The sequence below is a fragment of the Abramis brama genome, assembly GCF_963993115.1.
Source record: "Abramis brama genome assembly, chromosome: 1".
NCBI classification, from domain to species: Eukaryota; Metazoa; Chordata; class Actinopteri; order Cypriniformes; family Leuciscidae; genus Abramis; species Abramis brama.
Window position 1 is genome coordinate 40,948,671 of NC_139963.1, and position 22,500 is coordinate 40,971,170.

At 38.8% G+C, this 22,500-nt stretch overlaps 2 protein-coding genes across 3 annotated transcripts in view; one reads left to right on the forward strand and one right to left on the reverse strand.

Moving 5' to 3' along the window:
- The window catches only part of LOC311081249 (uncharacterized protein), a 228,645-nt gene that overhangs the window by 25,234 nt on the left and 180,911 nt on the right, over positions 1–22,500 (forward strand).
- LOC311066922 (uncharacterized protein) lies at positions 5,585–17,539 on the reverse strand. 2 transcript variants are annotated; one of them, XM_084088392.1, is made up of 11 exons: positions 15,209–17,539; positions 13,425–13,509; positions 12,408–12,599; positions 12,229–12,297; positions 11,948–12,049; positions 10,361–10,486; positions 8,305–8,337; positions 7,079–8,163; positions 6,693–6,836; positions 6,292–6,500; positions 5,585–6,016 (listed from the first exon to the last, which is right to left on the reverse strand). In XM_084088392.1, exons 3-8 carry the CDS (start codon positions 12,525–12,527, stop codon positions 7,972–7,974), a joined length of 642 nt encoding a protein of 213 aa, XP_083944518.1. In that variant the 5' UTR covers positions 12,528–12,599; positions 13,425–13,509; positions 15,209–17,539; the 3' UTR covers positions 5,585–6,016; positions 6,292–6,500; positions 6,693–6,836; positions 7,079–7,971. The 2 variants fall into 2 exon arrangements, with proteins under 2 accessions (XP_083944518.1, XP_083944517.1); XM_084088391.1 differs by having other exon boundaries at positions 5,585–6,500.

Here is a 22,500-nt window from a genome sequence, read left to right on the forward strand (position 1 = left end):
TGCCGTTCTATATACTATATGAGCTAATCTAATCTAATGAGAAACTAATCTTTCTCTTTTTTTTTCTTTCTTTCTTTCTTTCTTTCTTTCTTTCTTTCTTTCTTTCTTTCTAACTAATCTTTTTCTTTCTTTCTTTCTTTCTTTCTAACTAATCTTTTTCTTTCTTTCTTTCTTTCTTTCTTTCTTTCTTTCTTTCTTTATTTCTTTCTTTCTAACTAATATTTTTCTTTCTTTCTTTCTTTCTTTCTAACTAATCTTTTTCTTTCTTTCTTTCTTTCTTTCTTTCTTTCTTTCTTTCTAACTAATCTTTTTCTTTCTTTCTTTCTTTCTTTCTTTCTTTCTTTCTAACTAATCTTTTTCTTTCTTTCTTTCTTTCTTTCTTTCTTTCTTTCTTTCTTTCTTTCTTTCTAACTAATCTTTTTCTTTCTTTCTTTCTCTTTCTTTATTTCTTTCTTTCTTTCTTTCTTTCTAACTAAACTTTCTTTCTTTCTATCTAACTAATCCATCTTTCTTTCTAATTAATCTATCTTTCTTTCTAACTAATCTTTCTTTCTTTCTAGCAACTTCTTTTAAAGAAGTTCTTTTAAACTACTTCAAACTTTGAACTACTTTAAGCTTTAAACAACTTTAAACTTCAAACTATTTTAAACTAATTTAAACTTCAAACTATTTTAAACTAATTTAAACTTCAAGCTAAGTTAAACTTTAAACTAACATACATAACTTATAACATAACTCTCACCCATTTAATTTAAACTAATGAACTCTAAACTCATACACTTATAAACTAATTAACTTATAAACTCATGAATTCATAGACTTATGAACTCTTAAACTCATAAATTAATAAACTCTGAACTCTTAAACTCATTTAAACTTATAAACTCTAAACTCATTAAAACTTATAAACTCTAAACTCATTTAAAACTTATAAACTCTAAACTCAAAAACTCTTACACTTATAAACTCATCAATTTATATACTTATAAACTCTAAACTCAAAAACTCTGAGTGTGTGTGTGTGTGTGTGTGTGAACACACACACACACACACACACACACACACACATACCTACTTAACCACAATGTGAGGACGTATGACTGGGAACCCTACCTTTAGGGACACCCCTTTCTGAAGGGTCTAGAGACAAAAGAAAGATATGACTGCACTTCTGGAGAAGCTGTCATCACAATTATCACTTGATTTTATCAATAAAAGCCTTCCTTAAAGACCTGACATTTTGCCTTCACTTTAGGGACAGTATTTTTTATGTCCATTTTGGGGACATTAAACACAAACTCTGATGAAGTCATACTTTGAGGACCATGGTGATACACATACTCTGGTTAAGGTATACTTTCAGGACATTGTTGAGATGTTATATATTATTTATCCTAAGAAGACAGAAGTAGAATATTACAATTCAAAGTTCCAATACTGGACAGTGAAATCAAGCTAGTGCAGAGATACAGGTGTGAGAGAGTAAACTGGGTTTCTTCTTTTCTGCAAGATCACTGTAAATGGGTAGCCTACATTTTTTGTCTGATTTGTAGCTTGAGATCAAGTGCCTTTGGCTGCTCAGTTGGGGAATGACAATTAACATTCAGAAATATTATTGATTTGACTGATTGACTATCAGAAGCAAAAGATGAACAGAATTGAGCTGAATAATAACACTATTGTCTTTAATTTCAACTGTAAAACAGCTCTACATTATTCATTTCATAATTGTTGACATTTGCAAGTTATTTTATGTCTGTGAAGCTCCTTTGAAACCATCTGTATTGTATCATGCGCTATAGAAATAAAACGGACTTCACTTCATGGCAGAGAACCTTTCACTGACCACCGGCTGCATCCCTCTAGTTAATTTAGCATCGACTGTAAACTAATCATTATCACAAAAACATCTTAAGGAGTTTTCCTCATCAGAGTCATCTTTGGCTACACACTGGGGTTAAGACATTAGGCATGTTCTTCTGTAAAGTGTAGTAATTGTCAAAAAAAACTCTATACAAATAAAAATAGTGATACACACTCTCCGATTAAATGACTCTTTGGGGACTCGAGTGACACACACACTCCGATTAAATGACTCTTTGGGGACTCTAGTGACACACACACTCCGATTAAATGACCCTTTGGGGACTCTAGTGACACACACACACTCCGATTAAATGACCCTTTGGGGACTCGAAGTGACACACACACTCCGATTAAATGACTCTTTGGGGACTCTAGTGACACACACACACTCCGATTAAATGACCCTTTGGGGACTCGAGTGACACACACACTCCGATTAAATTACCCTTTGGGGACTCTAGTGACACACACACTCCGATTAAATGACCCTTTGGGGACTCGAGTGACACGCACACTCCGATTAAATGACTCTTTGGGGACTCTAGTGACACACACACACTCCGATTAAATGACCCTTTGGGGACTCGAGTGACACACACACTCCGATTAAATGACTCTTTGGGGACTTAAGTGACACACACACTCCGATTAAATGACTCTTTGGGGACTTAAGTGACACACACACTCCGATTAAACGACCCTTTGGGGACTCTAGTGACACACACACACTCCGATTAAATGACCCTTTGGGGACTCTAGTGACACACACACACTCATATTAAACGACTCTTTGGGGACTAGAGAGACACACACACTCCGATTAAATGACTCTTTGGGGACTCTAGTGACACACACTCTGATTAAATGACTCTTTGGGGACTCTAGTGACACACACACACACTCCGATTAAATGACTCTTTGGGGACTCGAGACACACACAAACTCCGATTAAATGACTCTTTGGGGACTCAAGTGACACACACACACACTCCAATTGAACGACTCTTTGGGGACTCTAGTGACACACACTCCGATTAAATGACTCTTTAATATTAACAGTCTTGGACACATTGTGTTGAAAGTGCACATTGCAGTTAATGACAGAACTTCAAATTATTCTTTTTTTTAAAAGAACAACAATGAAAAATCAATTAACTTGGAGGTGGGAATGATTCTCAGTGCCCAACTATCCTCTGTACTTCCTCCATCCACCCTTCTTCAAAATCTCTCTACTTCCTCCTTTACATTCTCTCCTCCCTCTTTAACTCTACTCCTCCCTCTTTAACTCTACTCATCCCTCTTTAACTCTACTCATCCCTCTTTTTACCCGCTTTACTCCTTTTCATCCTCTTTAACTCTACTCCTCCCTCTTTAACTCTACTCCTCCCTCTTTAACTCTACTCCTCCCTCTTTAACTCTACTCCTCCCTCTTTTTACCCACTTTACTCCTTTTCATCCTCTTTAACTCTACTTCTCTTCATCCTCTTTAACTCTACTCCTCACTCTTTTTACCCGCTTTACTCCTCCCTCTTTATCCTCTTTAATTCTACTCCTCCTCTTCACCTCTTTAACTCTACTCCTCCCTCTTTTTACCCTTTACTCCTCCCTCTTTTCATCCTCTTTAACTCTACTCCTCCCTCTTTTTACCCTCTTTACTCCTCCTCTTCATCCTCTAACTACTCCTCACTCTTTTTACCCGCTTTACTCCTCCCTCTCTTTATCCTCTTTAACTCTACTCCTCCATCTTTTTACCCTCTTTACTACTCCCTCTTTTCATCCTCTTTACTCCTCCTCTTCATCCTCTAACTCTACTCCTCACTCTTTTTACCCGCTTTACTCCTCCCTCTTTTCATCCTCTTTACATTTACTCCCTCTATTCATCCCTTATATTAGGTGTGCTGGACATGGGCTGTGGCTGGATGTAACCGATTGGTGAGAGTTGCCGTGTGCAGACGAGAGAATGTGATGTCAGACACTTTCTGCTTCCCGTAGTGACGCTCAGGCTAAGTTTGCATACTTTACCACAGCTGAAGTGGAATAAACGCATTATTTTCCAGATACAGATATTTCAGAGACATTTTCATTCAATACATGCACTACTGTTTGTACAAGAATAAAGTTCAAAATAAGCCTAAATACCAGTGAAGTGGGGTCTACATTGTTTTATTTTGAAAAGAACTACATGAAAAGAGCTTTTACTGTTATAAAGAACAGATTTGTGATCCTTAGTGGAACTGAAGGTGTGAGAAGAAACATGAAACGCACGTGATCGTTGTCAAGCGGTGTACTCTGCCAATCGTGGATTAGCTGTGTCATCATCAGAGCTCGTGAGTCGCTCTAGAGAATCTGCTCTGGCTGAGTCCTCCTGCTCTCCAATCACTCTCATTGTACTCTGATGCCTTATGGCACAGTCACGGGCGTCGCTGTCTGAAGTCGGACACAAGTTCTAACCATCAAGCACTGCTCAAGTTAGCCGCTGATCGTTCTGTGCAGCGCTGCATGAAGTCCAACAAGCCTAATGTAAAGGGGACGTAAAGATGGAGGAGAGAATGTAAAGGGGACGTAAAGAGGGAGGAGAGAATGTTAAGGGGACGTAAAGAGGGAGGAGAGAATATAAAGGGGACATAAAGAGGGAGGAGAGAATATAAAGGGGATGTAAAGAGGGAGGAGAGAATGTAAAGGGGACGTAAAGAGGGAGGAGAGAATGTAAAGGGGACGTAAAGAGGGAGGAGAAAATGTAAAGGGGAATGTAAAGAGGGAGGAGAGAATGTAAAGAGGGAGGGGAGAATGTAAAGAGGATGTAAAGGGGAGGAGATAATGTAAAAGGGGAGGAGAGAATGTAAAGGGGATGTAAAGAGGGAGGAGAGAATGTAAAGGGGATGTTAAGAGAGAGGAGAGAATTTAAAGGGGATGTAAAGAGGGAGGAGAGAATGTAAAGGGGACGTAAAGAGGGAGGAGAGAATGTAAAGGGGACGTAAAGAGGGAGGAGAGAATGTAAAGGGGATGTTAAGAGGGAGGAGAGAATGTAAAGGGGACGTAAAGAGGGAGGAGAAAATGTAAAGGGGACGTAAAGAGGGAGGAGAGAATGTAAAGGGATGTAAAGAGGGAGGAGAATGTAAAGGGGACGTAAAGAGGGAGGAGAAAATGTAAAGGGGATGAAAAGAGGGAGGAGAGAATGTAAAGGGATGTAAAGAGGGAGGAGAATGTAAAGGGATGTAAAGAGGGAGGAGAGCATTAGGCTTGTTGGACTTCATGCAGCGCTGCGCAGACCGATCAGCAGCTGACTTGAGCAGTGCATGCCGGTTAGAACTTGTGTCCGACTTCAGACAGCGAAGCCCCGTGACTGTGACGTATGGTATCAGAGTACGGCGAGAGCGATTGGAGAGCAGGAGGACTCAGCCAGCGCAGCTTCTCCAGAGCGACTCATGAGCTCTGATGACGACACAACTGATCCACGATTGGCCGAATCCACTGCAACACAATGATTAAGAGTTAATTCTCACACCTTTAGTTCCACTAATGCTCACAAATCTGTTTTTATAACAGTGAAATCCCCTTTCATGTAGTCACGCTGTTATATTGTCATGTTTATCCAAATAAAACTGATACAATGTAGACCCCACTTCATCGGTATTTAGGCTTATGTTGAACTTTATTCTTGTACAAACAGATGCTGTATTAAGCAGTACATGTATTGCATGAAAATGTCTCTGAAATATCTGTGTATTTGGCAAATAATGCATTTATTTCACTTCAGCTGTGGTAAAGTATGCAAACACAGCGTGAGCGTCTCTCAATTTTAATTTCTATACCTTTATCCTTATTTCTTTTAATTTAGCTCCATTTCTTACAAAAAGAGTATAATGTGCAAAGTGTTAAAGTGTTTGTGCCTCCCTACAAACCACCCTTTCTTTAAGAGTCGTGATCCTGTTCCGCACATAATTTCTCACACCAGTCCATGTTCGCTGCTTCAAAGCTTCTGGCTCTGCGTCACTACGGGAAGCAGAAAGTGTCCGACTCACGTGTCTGTTTTCAGCTCCTCCCGCCTGCACACTGCAACTCTCACCGATCGGTTACATCCAGCCACGGCCCATGTCCAACACACCTATTCACTCTTCCCTTTTTATCCTCTTAACATTCTCTCCTCCCTCTATGACAGAAATATCAAAAAGTTTAACATGACATTCCATCCAACTTCATTGCAACTGAACAAAGAAAACTGAATAATGAAAATTGACTATCTTAATATCCTCTACTTCTTCATTAGCCTTCTTATACTCTAACTTTGCACTTTATATTCTGTTTCATTCCATCCTCAAAATATTTCTACACCTATATCCTCATTTCTTTTAATTTAGCTCCATTTCTTACAAAAAGAGCATAATGTGCAAAGTGTTAAAGTGTTTGTGCCACCCTACAAACCACCTTTTCTTTAAGAGTCGTGATCCTGTTCCGCACATAATTTTTCACACCAGTCCATGTTCGCTGCTTCAAAGCTTCTGGCTCTGCGTGAATGCATCTTTCACAGTCTTGCTTACCAGGAACTTTGTATGTCTTGATGAACTTCATCATGTGTCTCTCTACTGCTTTTACCTCACTGTCCTCCCATTTCTTTTTTGGAGCGTTTGAAGAACCTATGAAATAGTTAAAAACAAGTAAATACTCATTACACATTCTCATTACAACTAAATTGGTGAGTAAAGACCAAATCAAGACTAATGTGTCCTAATGTGTATATTTTTTTCATTTGGCTGGATATTGCTGCATGGAGCTGATTCATGTTTATTTGATTATTGTTGTTTGTGTAGTTTAGAGATTTTTCTTACCTTGATCCTCCCATGAAACAGATTGATCAGATTGAACAAGTTGATCAGTCTCTGCTGGTGCTGTTTTCTGAGATAGGTCACTGTAATCCTCCTCATCACTTGACATGGAATCACCTTGGGCCTCAAGTTGCTCTAAATAATTCACTGACAAAAAAATTTACACTTTATTGCTTATACTTACCATCTGTGACATGATTATATATGTTACCGGCAAAGTGTGAAATCCCGTTATTGTATAGAATGCCTGATGGTTACCTAAGTTACCTACCTACATTACCTAGGGCATTCTATAGAATTCCGGATTACACACTTTGCCGGTAACATATACATTGTTTTGCAAATATGTAAAGAACAGATACACACAGACAGTCCAAGTATACTCGTACCATTTGGGTCAATTTCAATGTCATCAAGTTTCTTTCCTTTGTAGTCAGACAGTGTTCCTTTCTCCATGGCCATTAGCAGCTGGGAGAGCACTTGTTCAACAGGATGGGGTCTGATGTGACCAAACATACCAAAAATCAGCTCAGATGAATCGGATGGTAGTTCTTCTGGACATGACATTGTCAAAAGTGCTTTGATACATCCAACATCTCCCAACGAGGCAGGTAGTTCATCTGATCAATTTATGACTGTACCATCACCAAAAAAGATGAAATGCCAATCTAAAGAGACAAACACCTTGTCTGGTGATAAGACTTTTATTCAGTCAATGCCATCACCAAAGACGGAACTCCGCAAGGCGTACAAGAAGCAGTATTGCCTTAATTGCTCTAAGCCATATTCAAAAATGGCAAGACACCTTGAATTTGTCCATCGCAACGAAGTGGGGGTTGTAAAGGCAATAGCATTTCCAAAACATTCCAAAGAAAGACGAGTACAGTTGAACCTCCTTTGAAAAAGGGGCAACTTTGCCCACAACACAGATGTGGTGAGACAAGGACATGGGGAGATGATTGCCTACTACCGTTCAAAAAATAGACAAAGAGCCAAAGAATTTATTCACTGCATTTACTGCCAAGGGCCTTATAACAAGCGTAGCCTTTGGAAACATATCAAAAACTGTCCTCTGAAACCTAAAGATGATGATGCCCAGGGCAGGAAAAGAGTTCGACCTCTGTGTGCTCTAAACACACCAGTCGGCTTAGAAGTGAGCAAAGGTTTCAAGAAAATAGTGTCCTTTATGAACTATGATGAAGTTTCGCGTGTAGTTCATACTGACAGATGCATCTTTCCTTTGTAGTCAGACAGTGTTCCTTTCTCCATGGCCATTAGGACTTTACTCATTTTTGCCAGCTGCAGTGTTCCCTCTGCGATGGACAAACTCAAGGTGTCTGGCCATTTTTGACCATGTCATGTCCAGAAGAACTACCATCCGATTCATCTGAGCTGATTTTTGGTATGTTTGGTCAACATCGCTGTAGTCTGTGACATCGCTGTAGTCTGTGTCACAGACGGTACTTCCTGAATACTGAATGAGAGAATATAACACTTACTCAAGGCAGTGGTTCCTGTAACATTATGTTTCATCGCATTGTGGATACTGGCAAGCAAAGTCATAATTATGCCAAAAAAATTGAGCATATAAAGTATCACATGGCAAGTCACATACCTGTCTTTTTCTTGATGGCCTTAAAGAGGATATCTGGAAGAGGAGAAATACAAACAAATATAAATAATATATAATTTCATATAATCTATTGTTAGTTCTACAAGTGCAATACAGCCAGACCATCCCAATAATTAAGCAAATTAATCTACCCACCTCCCTTAATGAGAGTGTCTCAGACATCTGCGATTTTGAATCACAGATAAGAGTGAAGATAAGGGTGGAGCAAGAGAAGATGATGATGATGATGATGAAGGCTGCGCATAGGAAGGCAATGAAGGCTGCCCAGGCGAGGATGATGAAGATGAAGGCTGCCCAGGCGAGGATGATGAAGATGAAGGCTGCCCAGGCGAGGATGATGAAGATGAAGGCTGCCCAGGCGAGGATGAGGATGATGAAGAGGAAGGCTGCCCAGGCGAGGATGAGGATGATGAAGATGAAGGCTGCTCAGGCAAGAATGATGAAGATGAAGCCTGCCCAGGCGAGGATGATGAAGGCTGCCCAGGCGAGGATGAGGATGATGAAGAGGAAGGCTGCCCAGGCGAGGATGATGAAGATGAAGGCTGCCCAGGCGAGGATGAGGATGATGAAGATGAAGGCTGCCCAGGCGAGGATGATGAAGGCTGCCTAGGCGAGGATGAGGATGATGAAGGCTGCCTAGGCAAAGATGAGGATGATGAAGATGAAGGCTGCCCACGCGAGGATGATGAAGATGAAGCCTGCCCAGGCGAGGATGATGAAGGCTGCCCAGGCGAGGATGAGGATGATGAAGAGGAAGGCTGCCTAGGCGAGGATGATGAAGATGAAGGCTGCCCAGGCGAGGATGATGAAGGCTGCCTAGGCGAGGATGAGGATGATGAAGGCTGCCCAGGCGAGGATGATGAAGGCTGCCCAGGCGAGGATGAGGATGATGAAGGCTGCCTAGGCGAGGATGAGGATGATGAAGATGAAGGCTGCCTAGGCGAGGATGAGGATGATGAAGGCTGCCCAGGCGAGGATGATGAAGGCTGCCTAGGCGAGGATGAGGATGATGAAGGCTGCCCAGGCGAGGATGATGAAGGCTGCCCAGGCGAGGATGACGAAGGCTGCCCAGGCGAGGATGATGAAGGCTGCCCAGGCGAGGATGATGATGATGATGAAGGCTGCCCAGACGAGGATGATGATGATGAAGGCTGCCCAGGCGAGGATGAGGATGATGAAGGCTGCCCAGGCGAGGATGATGATGATGAAGGCTGCCCAGGCGAGGATGAGGATGATGAAGGCTGCCCAGGCGAGGATGAGGATGATGAAGATGAAGGCTGCCTAGGCGAGGATGAGGATGATGAAGGCTGCCCAGGCGAGGATGATGAAGGCTGCCTAGGCGAGGATGAGGATGATGAAGGCTGCCCAGGCGAGGATGAGGATGATGAAGGCTGCCTACTAGGCGAGGATGATGAAGGCTGCCCAGGCAAAGATGATGAAGGCTGCCCAGGCGAGGATGATGAAGGCTGCCCAGGCGAAGATGATGAAGGCTGCCCAGGCGAGGATGATGAAGGCTGCCCAGGCGAAGCTGATGAAGGCTGCCCAGGCGAGGATGAGGATGATGAAGGCTGCCCAGGCGAGGATGAGGATGATGAAGGCTGCCCAGGCGAGGATGAGGATGATGAAGGCTGCCCAGGCGAGGATGAGGATGATGAAGGCTGCCCAGGCGAGGATGATGAAGGCTGCCCAGGCGAAGATGATGATGATGAAGGCTGCCCAGGCGAGGATGAAGGTGGCATGGGTGGCGCAGGAGCTGGTGACGGTGATGAGGACAGGGCAGGAGAGCATGAGGTTGATGAGGCCATTATAGAGGTGGACAAAGCACAGGGTGCCGATGAAGAGGGTGCATCAGATGTGGATGCGACTGAGGATGACTGTGACAGCTTGAAATATAATTTGAATAAAAATATAAGGTCTAAAAGCAAAAGGACTAAGCAAACTGTTAATTAATAAAATAAATGAATAATAAAATAATTAACCGTTAATTGACTGAGGCGTTGATCACAGAATAGTGTGATTATGTTCACATATTACTCACCAAACAAACTTTTTGTGATTGCTGTTTAGCAATCTTGTGTTCCTTTTCAATTTCTGCTCTGTTAAAACGTTCATAGCAATCTTCATGATGTTGTCTTAATTTTGCCAATCTTGATTGAAACCGCTTCTGCAGATATATAAAGAGGTATTTAGCTTAAACAAGAATAAAATGTACATTAGCAATATTGAAAACTGTGGCACCCATTTCAGACAAGAACAAACACACTGTAGGAGTGAACAAAAAATGTTTTGCACATTTCAAAGCAAAGATCATTAATAAAATAAAAACTCTAAACAAACATTTATACAAACTTTACATACAAATTGTGACAATAGTCACATTAATAGTTACATTGGTTCAGAGTCAGACATTTAAACTCTGAACCAATAACTATACTTAACTAGCAGAGGTTGGTAGTAAGGCGCTACATTTACTCCATACCATCCAAGTCATTTTTAGTTTGTTTGTTTTAATTGTGGGTACATTTTACATAAGTGTGGGTACATAAGTACATTTCTAATGGCAATACAATTTTGTATCATTTGAAGCGTTTATACACTAGTGACGGGTCGTCATGAACGAATCTTTAATATGACTCGGGACTACCGAGTTGTCTCAGAGAGTGATTCGTTCATTTTGCGCTGACCGCACATGCCCAACATCCCATGGGTTCTGTACTGGAAACAGAAATGATTAGTTCATCTCTCGAGACTTCGGGTCCAAGTCTTTCGTTCTTCCGGTCAGTCCCACAGAGGCTATGCTGTCAGTACCGGAAAGATAAATGATTAGTTCACCTATCAAGTCCACGAAAACTCAAAAGATGAACTAATCAATTCTGTATCCGGTAGCGACTGCATAGCTCAGCCTATATGGGGCTGTCACGTGATGCACGAATGACTTGAACCCAAAGTCGATAGACTCGAAACGTGAACTAATCAATACTGTATCTGGTACTACAGACTGCAAAGCTCAGTTTATGAGGATCACGGGATGATCGAACGGCTTAGATCGGGAGGTGAGGTAAACTAACAGAATGCATAGCCTGAAGACCCAAATAAATAAATTAACTGTTTCTCATAATATGGCCTTTTTCTTGCATTGCAATTTTTTTCTTATTCTAAATGCGATCAACATTTGATGTGTTTGGGGAATTTGGCTAACATGTAACATTTTAAATACATTCTGCTGAAATGAACGAAATAACTTGAAAAAAGATTTGTTCATTTTGATGAACGAGATTTAAAGATCTGAGTCAGTAAAATGATCCGAACTTCCCACTACTATTACACACGTGTGCTGGATGAAGTGGATATGCACCTACAATCAACTAAAACCAAACCTTTAAAAAGCATCCTATGGTTTGCCAGCGATAAAGATCTTTTCGAGTTGAACACCTGAGCGCCAGCTGTTAGTGGTTGCCTGTGTTGCGTGTTCATTATTTTGGGGGCCGAGCAATGAAGGGAGGGGTGTGTCTGTTTGGGTGTCGATTTCAAATATCAATAGTGTTTCTCAGAAATCACTCACTGCACTTTCAACTAGCTGGCAGTAAACATCAGTAGATAGTTGCTGCATGTATGAGATGGTTACCGTTTTATTCATTGATGTTATTGCTTTGCCTGACTGCTTATATGGACCATTGCTGTTCACCTTGTCCAATTCAGGAGAAGAAACAGAAGCTGAACAATGGGGCTGGATGTCAGAAAAGAAACCAGTGAATATCAAAATCAGAATATTTGTAAAGGACAGAAAAACTTGTTCATGTTCATTCCTCTAGCTGTCCTACACGTTATCTATCATTTCTTTCACACACAACTCTACGCTGAAAGAGTCAATAATATAATGATACAGATGTTTTAAAGTGGACTTACCGATTTCTGCAGACCCAAACTGCTGGCTGGCTTTTTATCAGTGGATTCTGCTGATGCTTTATTCAAAGGCTTGAGAAATATGAGACCACAATCACATGGTAACTAATCAGAATGAGAGTTAAGATTATGAGATTTGTGAGAATTACTGATTAATCTCTTTAGCATTTTCTTGATAGTACCTTGACTCGCCATGGCCAATCTGAGTCGCCATAATTGTAAGTGATTTCCTCCCCTGGTAGAATGTCTCGTACAGCAAAGAGACACAGGTGAGGTTTTCTGCTCACTTCAACGGTTCTCATTTTGCAAGTATTTCTGGTTTCATCATTTACATAAGTCTTCCCAAGGACGAGTCTTCTTTAGATGCATCCATGCTATAAAGACATAAAATGACCACTCAGTACTAGCTAGACATGTACAGTTATTATAAGTGGTTCTGAACCCCAGTCCTGGGAACCCACCACTCTGCATATGCTGTATGTCTGGTGTTTTAATCCACCTGATTCAGATGAGGAGTTCATCATCAGAACACAGCTCTATGAACTCAACTGAGTGTGTCAGGTGAAGGAGACATACAGAATCTGCAGAGAGGAGGGTCTGAGAACCACTGATCTATATGATATATGAGATTAAATGGCGCACTGCAACATCCTCTCAGCTCTCAGATAAAGGCATCTAAAATTAATCATTTTGTTCTCTTTAGGGAATACAGGGAAAGCCAATTTAGATGACTCAAGGAAACTGCACTCAGTACTCTTAATGTCAGTTCATGTTGAATTTTAATTATTAGGGTGTGTTCACACCTGGCATGTTTGTTTAGACTGTTAGTGTGGTTAATTTGAATAAGTGTGAACACTGCCATCTGAAACCTGGTGCCACCAAACAAGAGGATCCAGATGCTGAATAAATAGGTCTCAGTTGGCTTCCAAACGAACTCTGGTGCGGTTCGAATGAAAAAAGAATGTAACATGGACCCAGAGACATGTAAACGAACCAAAAACAGGAAGATGTGACCCTAAAAAGGACAGACTGGTCAAGCATAACAGGTTTGACAATAGAAATGCCAATCTGAACACTAAGCGGACCCGGACCAAACGAACCAAGCGAACAGAACTCCAGGTATGAACACATCCTAAGTATTTTACAGTTCCAGATATTTTAGCATCCTTACTACATCAATCCACCAGTTCTGTACTCACCACCAATTTTTGCCATGCCACTGAAAATCAAACAGGAACGTGTTCTCAGCTTCAGTGTAGTGTTCAGTTCGGTCGGAAGAAAGCTCTAAAGAGGAGAAATACATTAGCTGCAGTTTCTTTAATGTCAACTATTATTTTATTACTAAAAGTTCTCTACCATATGACGTACATTATACGATGTGAAAGGGAAATTACTTAAGGAAAATAGTCAAAAGTCAGGCTAATCTCAAAGCATGATTTGCTTTTTATACTTTACATTATACTTTTAAGTCTTAAAATTATACAGTTAAAATTACATACATTTTCTTACACAAACCTATTTTTGCAGGCCAACCCGGTAGTAGTTGAACATCCCCTGGTTTCCTCCACAAAAACCCACTGGGATTTGCAGAAAATAAGCTAAAGTTAATCTATAAACTACACCACGGTTGACCAACTTCAACTTCCTTACGATGAAGCTTCAACAACTGTGTTGCATTATTTTAAAAGACAATTCTGTTTGTTTATTATTTGCATCTCTTTCAGGTAGTTTTTCTTTGTGGTATATGGATGTTTTATGTGGCTTCTATAGTTTAGATAAAAGTATAGAGTTTTTTTTTTTTTTTGTTGATAAATGTGCCTCCAGGAACTCTAAAGCTTTAAAATCCATCTCCCTGTGTAATATTTATAATGTTTCTGCATTATTATAATGCATGTTTGACTGATTGTGTGATGTATACATCCCCATCCCTACATCTACCTAGAATAGTTTGCAAGAGTGCGATTATAAACACAACGAGGCTGTGAAAGTGACTAGATGAGTTAATCTGTTCAGCTGATGACGTTTAATGTCCCAGACAACCCGTCTCCCATTTAGACACTTGTTAACAACTGCCTTTTACCAGACAAGTAAAGGCTTTTAAAAAAAACACACAAGAGAGTATTACTATTTTATGTTGTGGAGTAAAGCGTGAAAATATCTTGATCTTGTGCTAACCATGGATCTTATTTCAGGAATTTAACCAAAACCCATTGATCATGTTTACATGCACACCGATACGCTGATAACAAAATAAAATCACCTTCTTGAAATAATCCATTATCCAGGTTTACATGCAAACCAATAACCACGTAAACCACTACTTTATAAGTAAATCAGGTTAATGACGTCAAAACCTAACCATTCGTTTATCTGACTGTGTATTTCATATGTCATGTCAGTTGTGATGTTAAATAAAGCCCAAGAGTATTCCAGAATTTCAGAGGAAAACTTCCAGACTCATATTCTCCTCTCATGCAGTATCGGGTGCAGGATTTTGACTGTACCACTTCTGAACGAGATGAGAATACTTTTAAGAGGTTCTTGGGTCAAGAAAACACTCGCTCTGTCTGGATGTGCTTTAATCCAAAATAAGGACACTTTCCTGTCACACATCACACATGCTCCCTTCAATAAGCCACAGAACACAGAGGTTAATGTGTTTACATGCCGGGCAAATCTGCAAATAAGGGGCAAAAATCTATCTGTGTCGATTGGTTTATGCTTATGCTGTTTATGGTGACCTTAGTCTGCGTTTACATGACCACATGCACTGTCGGCTTATTATGCATAACTGGGTTCAGAATGTGCAAATAAACATTGACTTTGGGTTGATGGAACCAGAAATGCAAAAATGTAACTGGTTTTGTTTAACTTGTGAAACATGGATATTAGTTGGCCTAACAACCATATGACTCACCTCACATTAAATTCTCAGTTTTGTAGATTAACGTTATTACTAAACTGCTTAGTAATTTATACTTGCCTTTATATTTGCTGATGAACTGCTCTCGAAGCCCAGGCTTGTCGGTTTCACAGGTAATGTGATGCTCAGCGTCCTGCAGAGGTTTTTTACGCCTTTTATTTCCCAGCATGCTGAATTTCTTTCTTGAAATGACTGAAAAAAATAAATAAAATAAATATAAGGTGAATGAAATAAATAAGCATATTTAAAAAAATCTTGTTGATCTTACTGGAATTGTTCACCCAAAAACATACATAATTAACATACAATTATATTAATTGTTGTTTCAATTGAACCTCATGTTGTTCCAAACCTGTGTTGTGTTTTTTTCTGTTAAACACTAAAGTATATCTTTATATTATATCAACAGAGCTCTATTCAATGACAGCACATGTGACCAGTCAACAACAGGCATTTAGATAAAAAAGGCAATGTCAATGATGCCAAAAACCATTAGTTCTTGTGTGCCTTGTGACCACAATTGACATCAATCTACTGTATATTCATATTTGATTTAAGAGCGTATGGGAGATTTTCAGTCAGTAACCAGCTAGATTCATAGGGGCTATTTTTAATGTGCTTTTGGTCTGCTTTGGATTTGACACACACAATAAAAATACTATAAAGTGTCTATGTACTGGCATTGGGCAAAAAAGCTCTATAAAGATAAATAATAATAAGAACAGGCATATAATGTAATAAAAAATATTATATAAAATAAAAATTATCAAATAATAATGATATAAAAAAATGGAATTCATTATTTCATTATTTATACAAATTACTGTTGATAGTTGACAACACTTTTGATTAAAAAAAAAAACAATGATATAGGCTAGTAGACTATCACTGACTCAGTTGTTTAGATTAATTTGCAGAATCTAAAGTACTATTATATAAAAAATAACAAAATTCTATTTACTGGCCATTGCCTACAAGTTGGCAATAAACTTTTTCTTTATTGCAGCAAATCATCATATTAGAAGCAAACTCAAATACAGTCGAGAAGTAAATAAAACCCTAAGGAAAAAATAATTAAACAACTAAAATAAACACATCTTACTAACTTTCATATTTCACAATGTATTTAGTTATCATGCATTTTGAGGACAAGTCTAGATCTCACCTTTAGCCTTTAATGCGTGCGTGGTGGGGGTTGTCGTCGTCTGTTTCGCGTCCCATTGTCACGTGTCTGCATTTCCCGGGAAAACACATCCACGGTCGCAGACTTGCGTAAATGACGTAATTACGTATTTGGATTTCACGTTGAAATTGTGACTACATTTATTTAACCTAATAGAACATTATCTGATGGCAAGAATCTTTTTTTCCACAGTTTTAATCACAGTACTCTTTCTTCAAACTAAAAAAAAACAAAACAAAAAAACCTGTGGTGAAGTGAGTCTTTCCAGAGTGTCTTTTCCGGTCTTTTCTAGTGGACAGAGCACATGATCACTTTTAAACGAATCCACCCGCCTCGAACTAGGAACCACTGCGCATGTGCGTACAAACACAGGTTTAAAAGAGCAAAAAATGCCTAAATGAGCAACCTAGATCTCTTGAACAGGCATATTATTTTCTACTAATATCATTAATCAAAATAGTAAATTGATGTCTGCAAATATACAGCAGGGCTGATATGAGCTGGTATATCTCCAGTTCTGCACTTGTCTGTGTTGTTGTCATTTCATCAGTGTCCCACAACTACTTCAGAATTTATTTGAGTTAAGAAGGGGGAAGGAGTGTGGATTATTTCGAGGCTCAAAATTAAACTTTAACGTGTAATTTAACAGCATTATCTTTTTATGTATTTAATAAATGAATGGTATTTACATTAAAGGGCGGAGAAGCTGTTAGACAATGTAAAAGTGCTTTAAAAACGCATAGCCACAACAGATTGTCATCTTTTGAGCAGCACTGCTGATTACCTATCTCTCTGTCACTGGTCAGTCTGTTAGTTCATTCATCTCATCTCTTTCACTCTGCAGTCAGTCTCAGTGCTGTGGGGGAAGGGCGCGCACGCGATCAGTCTCAGTGCTGTGGGTGAAGGGCGCGCACGCGATCAGTCTCAGTGCTGTGGGGGAAGGGCGCGCGCGCGATCAGAGTCAGTGCTGTGGGGGAAGGGCGGCTGATCACAGTATGAGCAGATCTCAGTCAGTCTGACAGGCAGAGACAGAGCTAGGGTTAGGGTTAGGGTTAGGGTTAGGGTTAGTGTAGATCCAATGGCTTTTAAAATCAAAGTAAGAACAAAATACATCTGTAAACAAACATTTAAACGTGTCAGCTTGATTCATGATTCTTTTAAACACTTTTTTTCTTTTGTATTATGACTATATGTAACTGCTGTCTCTATCTCTCTCTCTCTCTCTCTCTCTTTCTCTCTCTCTCTCTCTCTCTCTCTCTCTCTCTATATATATATATAGAGAGAGAGAGAGAGAGAGAGAGAGAGACTCTCTATATATATATAGAGAGAGAGAGAGAGAGAGAGACAGCAGTTACATAATGTTTGCTGTAACTGCTCTATTAACAGTTATTATCAGTCACTTTAGTACATTTATTGAATCATCCTTAAGATTTGCACACCAGTACCTAAGTGCATTTCGTACAAACAGCAGAACACAATAGATTAGCCTACCATCAAACTCCTGTAACTTGCTCAAAATCCTTAGTACAATATCAAAGAACATATCCTTGTGTCATTGTTCACAAACAAGAATGTCAAAATGCTTAGTTTCAGATGTAAACTATGGCTACGATTTTGATGACAATGATTGAAAATACAAAATACTGCACTGTATCTGAATGACATATAAATTTAAACAGCACACATATACGCATTACTCTAGAGGAGACTGGACAGGATTCACATATGCACTTTTACTGTTGGTCTGACAAAAGATTACAGTACAGTGGCACTGTGATATAAAAAACAAGACTATCACACATATACTGTATGTACGTGTCTCTATCAAGTATATTTACTGTATAATGTATAATGCAAGTAGACTTCTGTAATAGCCTATAGCATTACAGTAAGTCTACAGTTTATGGTGAACAGTACAGTGCAGTAGAGTGAACACTGTCTGATTACACACCTGTTCTGTCTACAAACGCTTGAATGATTGAAGACACACGGTTGTTCTCCCAACATTCGGCTGCACCCTTCATCCAGCCTCGGCCATAAGGTCATGAATGAGAACATGATCTACAATAATGGCACTTATTTCTTCTGAAACACACAATCTTAGCCTGTTCCTCTGTTTTACCTCCTTACCCTTCCACCACACATCCTTGCTCCTCTTCTTCTTCTCGGCTGTTCACCCTGTTGTTCTTCCTCTCTCAGAGTGTGTAACGTGTTGTGCTCTGTATGCATCCCAGATGAAGCTTCATGAGATGCACTCTGAGCTATTATAGAGAACTGGTTGATCATTGATTGATCTAATGCTTTACATTCCCCTTCATTAGTGAAATTCAGAACTCACCTCTGCAATTCAACAATTCAGGACAAAAAAAGTCTAATAGAATTGTATAGAAAATATGTTTGACAGTTTATGACAACTAGTTCAACCAATTCTGCATTTAATGACTTATGGAACTAATGCCTATATGTTTTGTGGGGTAAGACTATTCAACAGAGAACCAGTATAATACATTTTTATAAACATGACATAAGCAATTAATAATGTAAGAAACAGCATACATTTGCACATAATCAACTGCATGAATGTACTGCAATTTGTTCAAAAGAATGAGAAATTGCTTTTATGAGGTGCACAAGTAGATAATGTGGAGATTGAACAAGTAAGAATTTTAGTTGTGATCTGAGAAATGCACCAAAGCAACTGAGAAAAACTGTAATATAATTAATATAATAATATAGTATCATTAGAATTGTTGCTGTAACTGCTCTCCTTTATATAATATAATATAAAGAGAATGTTTGCAGTAACTGATCTCCTCTATATAATATAATAATATAATATAATATAATACAATATAAAGAGAATGTTTGCTGTAGCTGATCTCCTCTATATAATATAATATAATATACGTTAATATAAAGAGAATGTTTGCAGTAATTGCTCTCCTCTATATAATATAATATAATATAATATAATATAATATAATATAATATAATATAATATAATATAATATAATATGAGAATGTTTGCAGTAACTGCTCTCCTCTATATAATATAATATAATATAATATAATATAATATAATATAATATAATATAATATAATATAATATGAGAATGTTTGCAGTAACTGCTCTCCTCTATATAATATAATATAATATAATATAATATAATATAATATAATATAATATAATATAATATAATATAATATGAGAATGTTTGCAGTAACTGCTCTCCTCTATATAATATAATATAATATAATATAATATAATATAATATAATATGAGAATGTTTGCAGTAACTGCTCTCCTCTATATAATATAATATAATATAATATAAAGAGAATGTTTGCAGTAACTGATCTCCTCTATATAATACAATATAATATAATATAATATAATATAAAGAGAATGTTTGCAGTAACTGCTCTCCTCTATATAATATAATATAATATAATATAATATAATATAATATAATATAATATAATATAATGTAAAGAGAATGTTTGCTGTAACTGCTCTCCTCTATATAATACAATAAATATAATATAATATAATATAATATAATATAATATAATATAATATAATATAATATAAAGAGAATGTTTGCAGTAACTGCTCTCCTCTATATAATATAATATAATATAAAGAGAATGTTTGCTGTAACTGATCTCCTCTATATAATATAATATAATATAATATAATATAATATAATATAATATAATATAATATAATATAATATAATAAGAATGTTTGCTGTAAGTGAATGTGTTGCTGTGGTAACGGACTCCAGCTCGGTGGGTGGGGGAGGGGCGGCGGCCGCTCAGGGAAATCGCTCATAATATGACAGGGAACGGCAGAGCGCAAAGTAGGAGAAAACACTTAAAACAAATAAAATCACTCATAAAAGCAAGCGATTTTTGCATGTTTTCACATCTTTTTGTGGCTTGTGTATTTTTATTGAACAAACTCAGATGAATAAATCATCACACATATTGACAGATTTAAACAATTGTCCCTCGATCCGCTTTTGGAAGGAAATATGTACTTTTTAAATTCACATGACGTAATGTGCCTGTCCCTTCCCCGCTTCAAACTCGTTCCTATATGATTAACAAACTCCTATGTAAGTTACTGTACGTGCTGTAACGTATAGTCTCTGTATAGGGTGCGGGGCAGCAGCGCGATCTTCACACACACACAGAGCAGACTCTGATGCGAGCGCAAAACTGCGAGGATTAAAGTTTAGAAACATGCTCATATAAATCGCGAGAGCTCCAGCTCAGGGCAAATTAGTCTATTTTTATTTAAATACTAATTATTGGGAATTTATCTATAATTTTCTGTCAATTCATTCATTAATCATGATTTTTTTTGCCTCCGCCATGTTTGTTGATGACGTATTGGCGTCTGATTGGTCAGATCATGAATTCCCGCTCTCGTAGTAGCTTCCTGCGCTCTGATTGGTCAGAATCCCCGAAGTGTGTATCTTTTCCGGAAGTGCAGTACTCCTAGAGGGCGCTGTGTTATACACACTTTAGTGGGGGGGCATACACACTTCAGGTACACAAATCACTTAAAAGTGATTTTTTGGGACAAGTGAGATTTTAAGCCTGGACACCATTTTAGAGCATGCTGAATGCCACTGTATAGTCAAACAAATGAGGACATACAAAATGTCCTCAATTTTTTGGGTGGTCCTCAGTTTACCGGTGTGTATTCTGGTGAATGTACCCAAAAGTGATATAAGTAAACGCACACACACACACACACACACACACACACACACACACACACACACACACACACACACACACACACACACTCTAAACTCATTTAAACTTATAAACTCAAAACTCAAAAACTCGTAAACTACTTTAAACTTCAAACCACTTTAAACTTCTTAAGTTTAAAGCTTCCAGCTCCCAAGCAACTCCATAGCAACCAAACCTGAGTACCCTAGCAACCGTTTTGCAAGACCTATATCTCTGTATCAGAACATCGTATAGAGATGAGGTTTGGCTCTTTTGACTCATGCTAGCAAACAGCACTTCCAACATGCTACACATGCTAGCAGTGAATAGCTACATGCTAATAGCGATTAGTTAAGTGCTAAATCATGCCAAGATCATGCTAAGAACTATAAAAACTCCATAGTAACCATCTGTGACAACTACCAACCACCTAGTAAAACCATAGCAACCACCCATAACACCCTAGCAACCACCTAGCAACACCCTAGCAACCACCCAGAATATCCTAGCAACACCATAGCAACCACCAAAACACCCTAGCAACCACCTAGCAACATCATAGCAACCACCCAGAACACCCTAGCAACCGCCTAGCAACACCATAGCAACCACCAAAACACCCTAGCAACCGCCTAGCAACACCCTAGCAACCACCAAAACATCCTAGCAACCACCTAGAATACCCTAGCAACACCCTAGCAACCACCCAGAATACCCTAGCAACCGCCTAGCAACACCATAGCAACCACCAAAACACCCTAGCAACCGTCTAGCAACATCATAGCAACCACCCAGAACACCCTAGCAACCGCCTAGCAACACCATAGCAACCATCAAAACACCCTAGCAACCGCCTAGCAACATCATAGCAACCACCCAGAACACCCTAGCAACCACCCAGAACACCCTAGCAACCGCATAGCAACCACCCAGAATACCCTAGCAACCACCTAGCAACAGCATAGCAACCACCCAGAACACCCTAGCAACCACCTAGCAACACCATAGCAACCACCCAGAACACCCTAGCAACCGCCTAGCAACCAACCAGAATACCCTAGCAACCACCTAGCAACACCATAGCAACCACCCATAACACCCTAGCAACTGCCTAGCAACCACCCAGAACACCTTAGCAACCCACTAGAAAACCCCCAACAACTTTTTAACTTTAAACTACTTTAAACTTTAAACTAATTTAAACTAATTTAAACTTCAAACTAATTTAAACTTTAAACTATAAACTTCAAACTACTTTAAACTTTAAACTAAATTAAACTTCAAACTTCTTTAAACTTTAAACTAAATTAAACTTTAAACTACTTTAATCTTCAAACTACTTTAAACTTCAAACTTTCCGGTACAAACTTTCTCAAGCCAACTTAAAGTTTGTCTCGACGAACTTTTTAATCTAGTTATT

Coding starts and splice junctions, on each gene's coding strand:
- LOC311066922 (XM_084088392.1), bottom strand. CDS start 12,527: ATGAGAACCGTTGAAGTGAGCAGAAAACCTCACCTGTGTCTCTTTGCT. Junction 12,298..12,407: donor ATTGGCCATGGCGAGTCAAG/GTACTATCAAGA, acceptor ATATTTCTCAAG/CCTTTGAATAAAGCATCAGC. Junction 12,050..12,228: donor GTTTGGGTCTGCAGAAATCG/GTAAGTCCACTT, acceptor TCTGACATCCAG/CCCCATTGTTCAGCTTCTGT.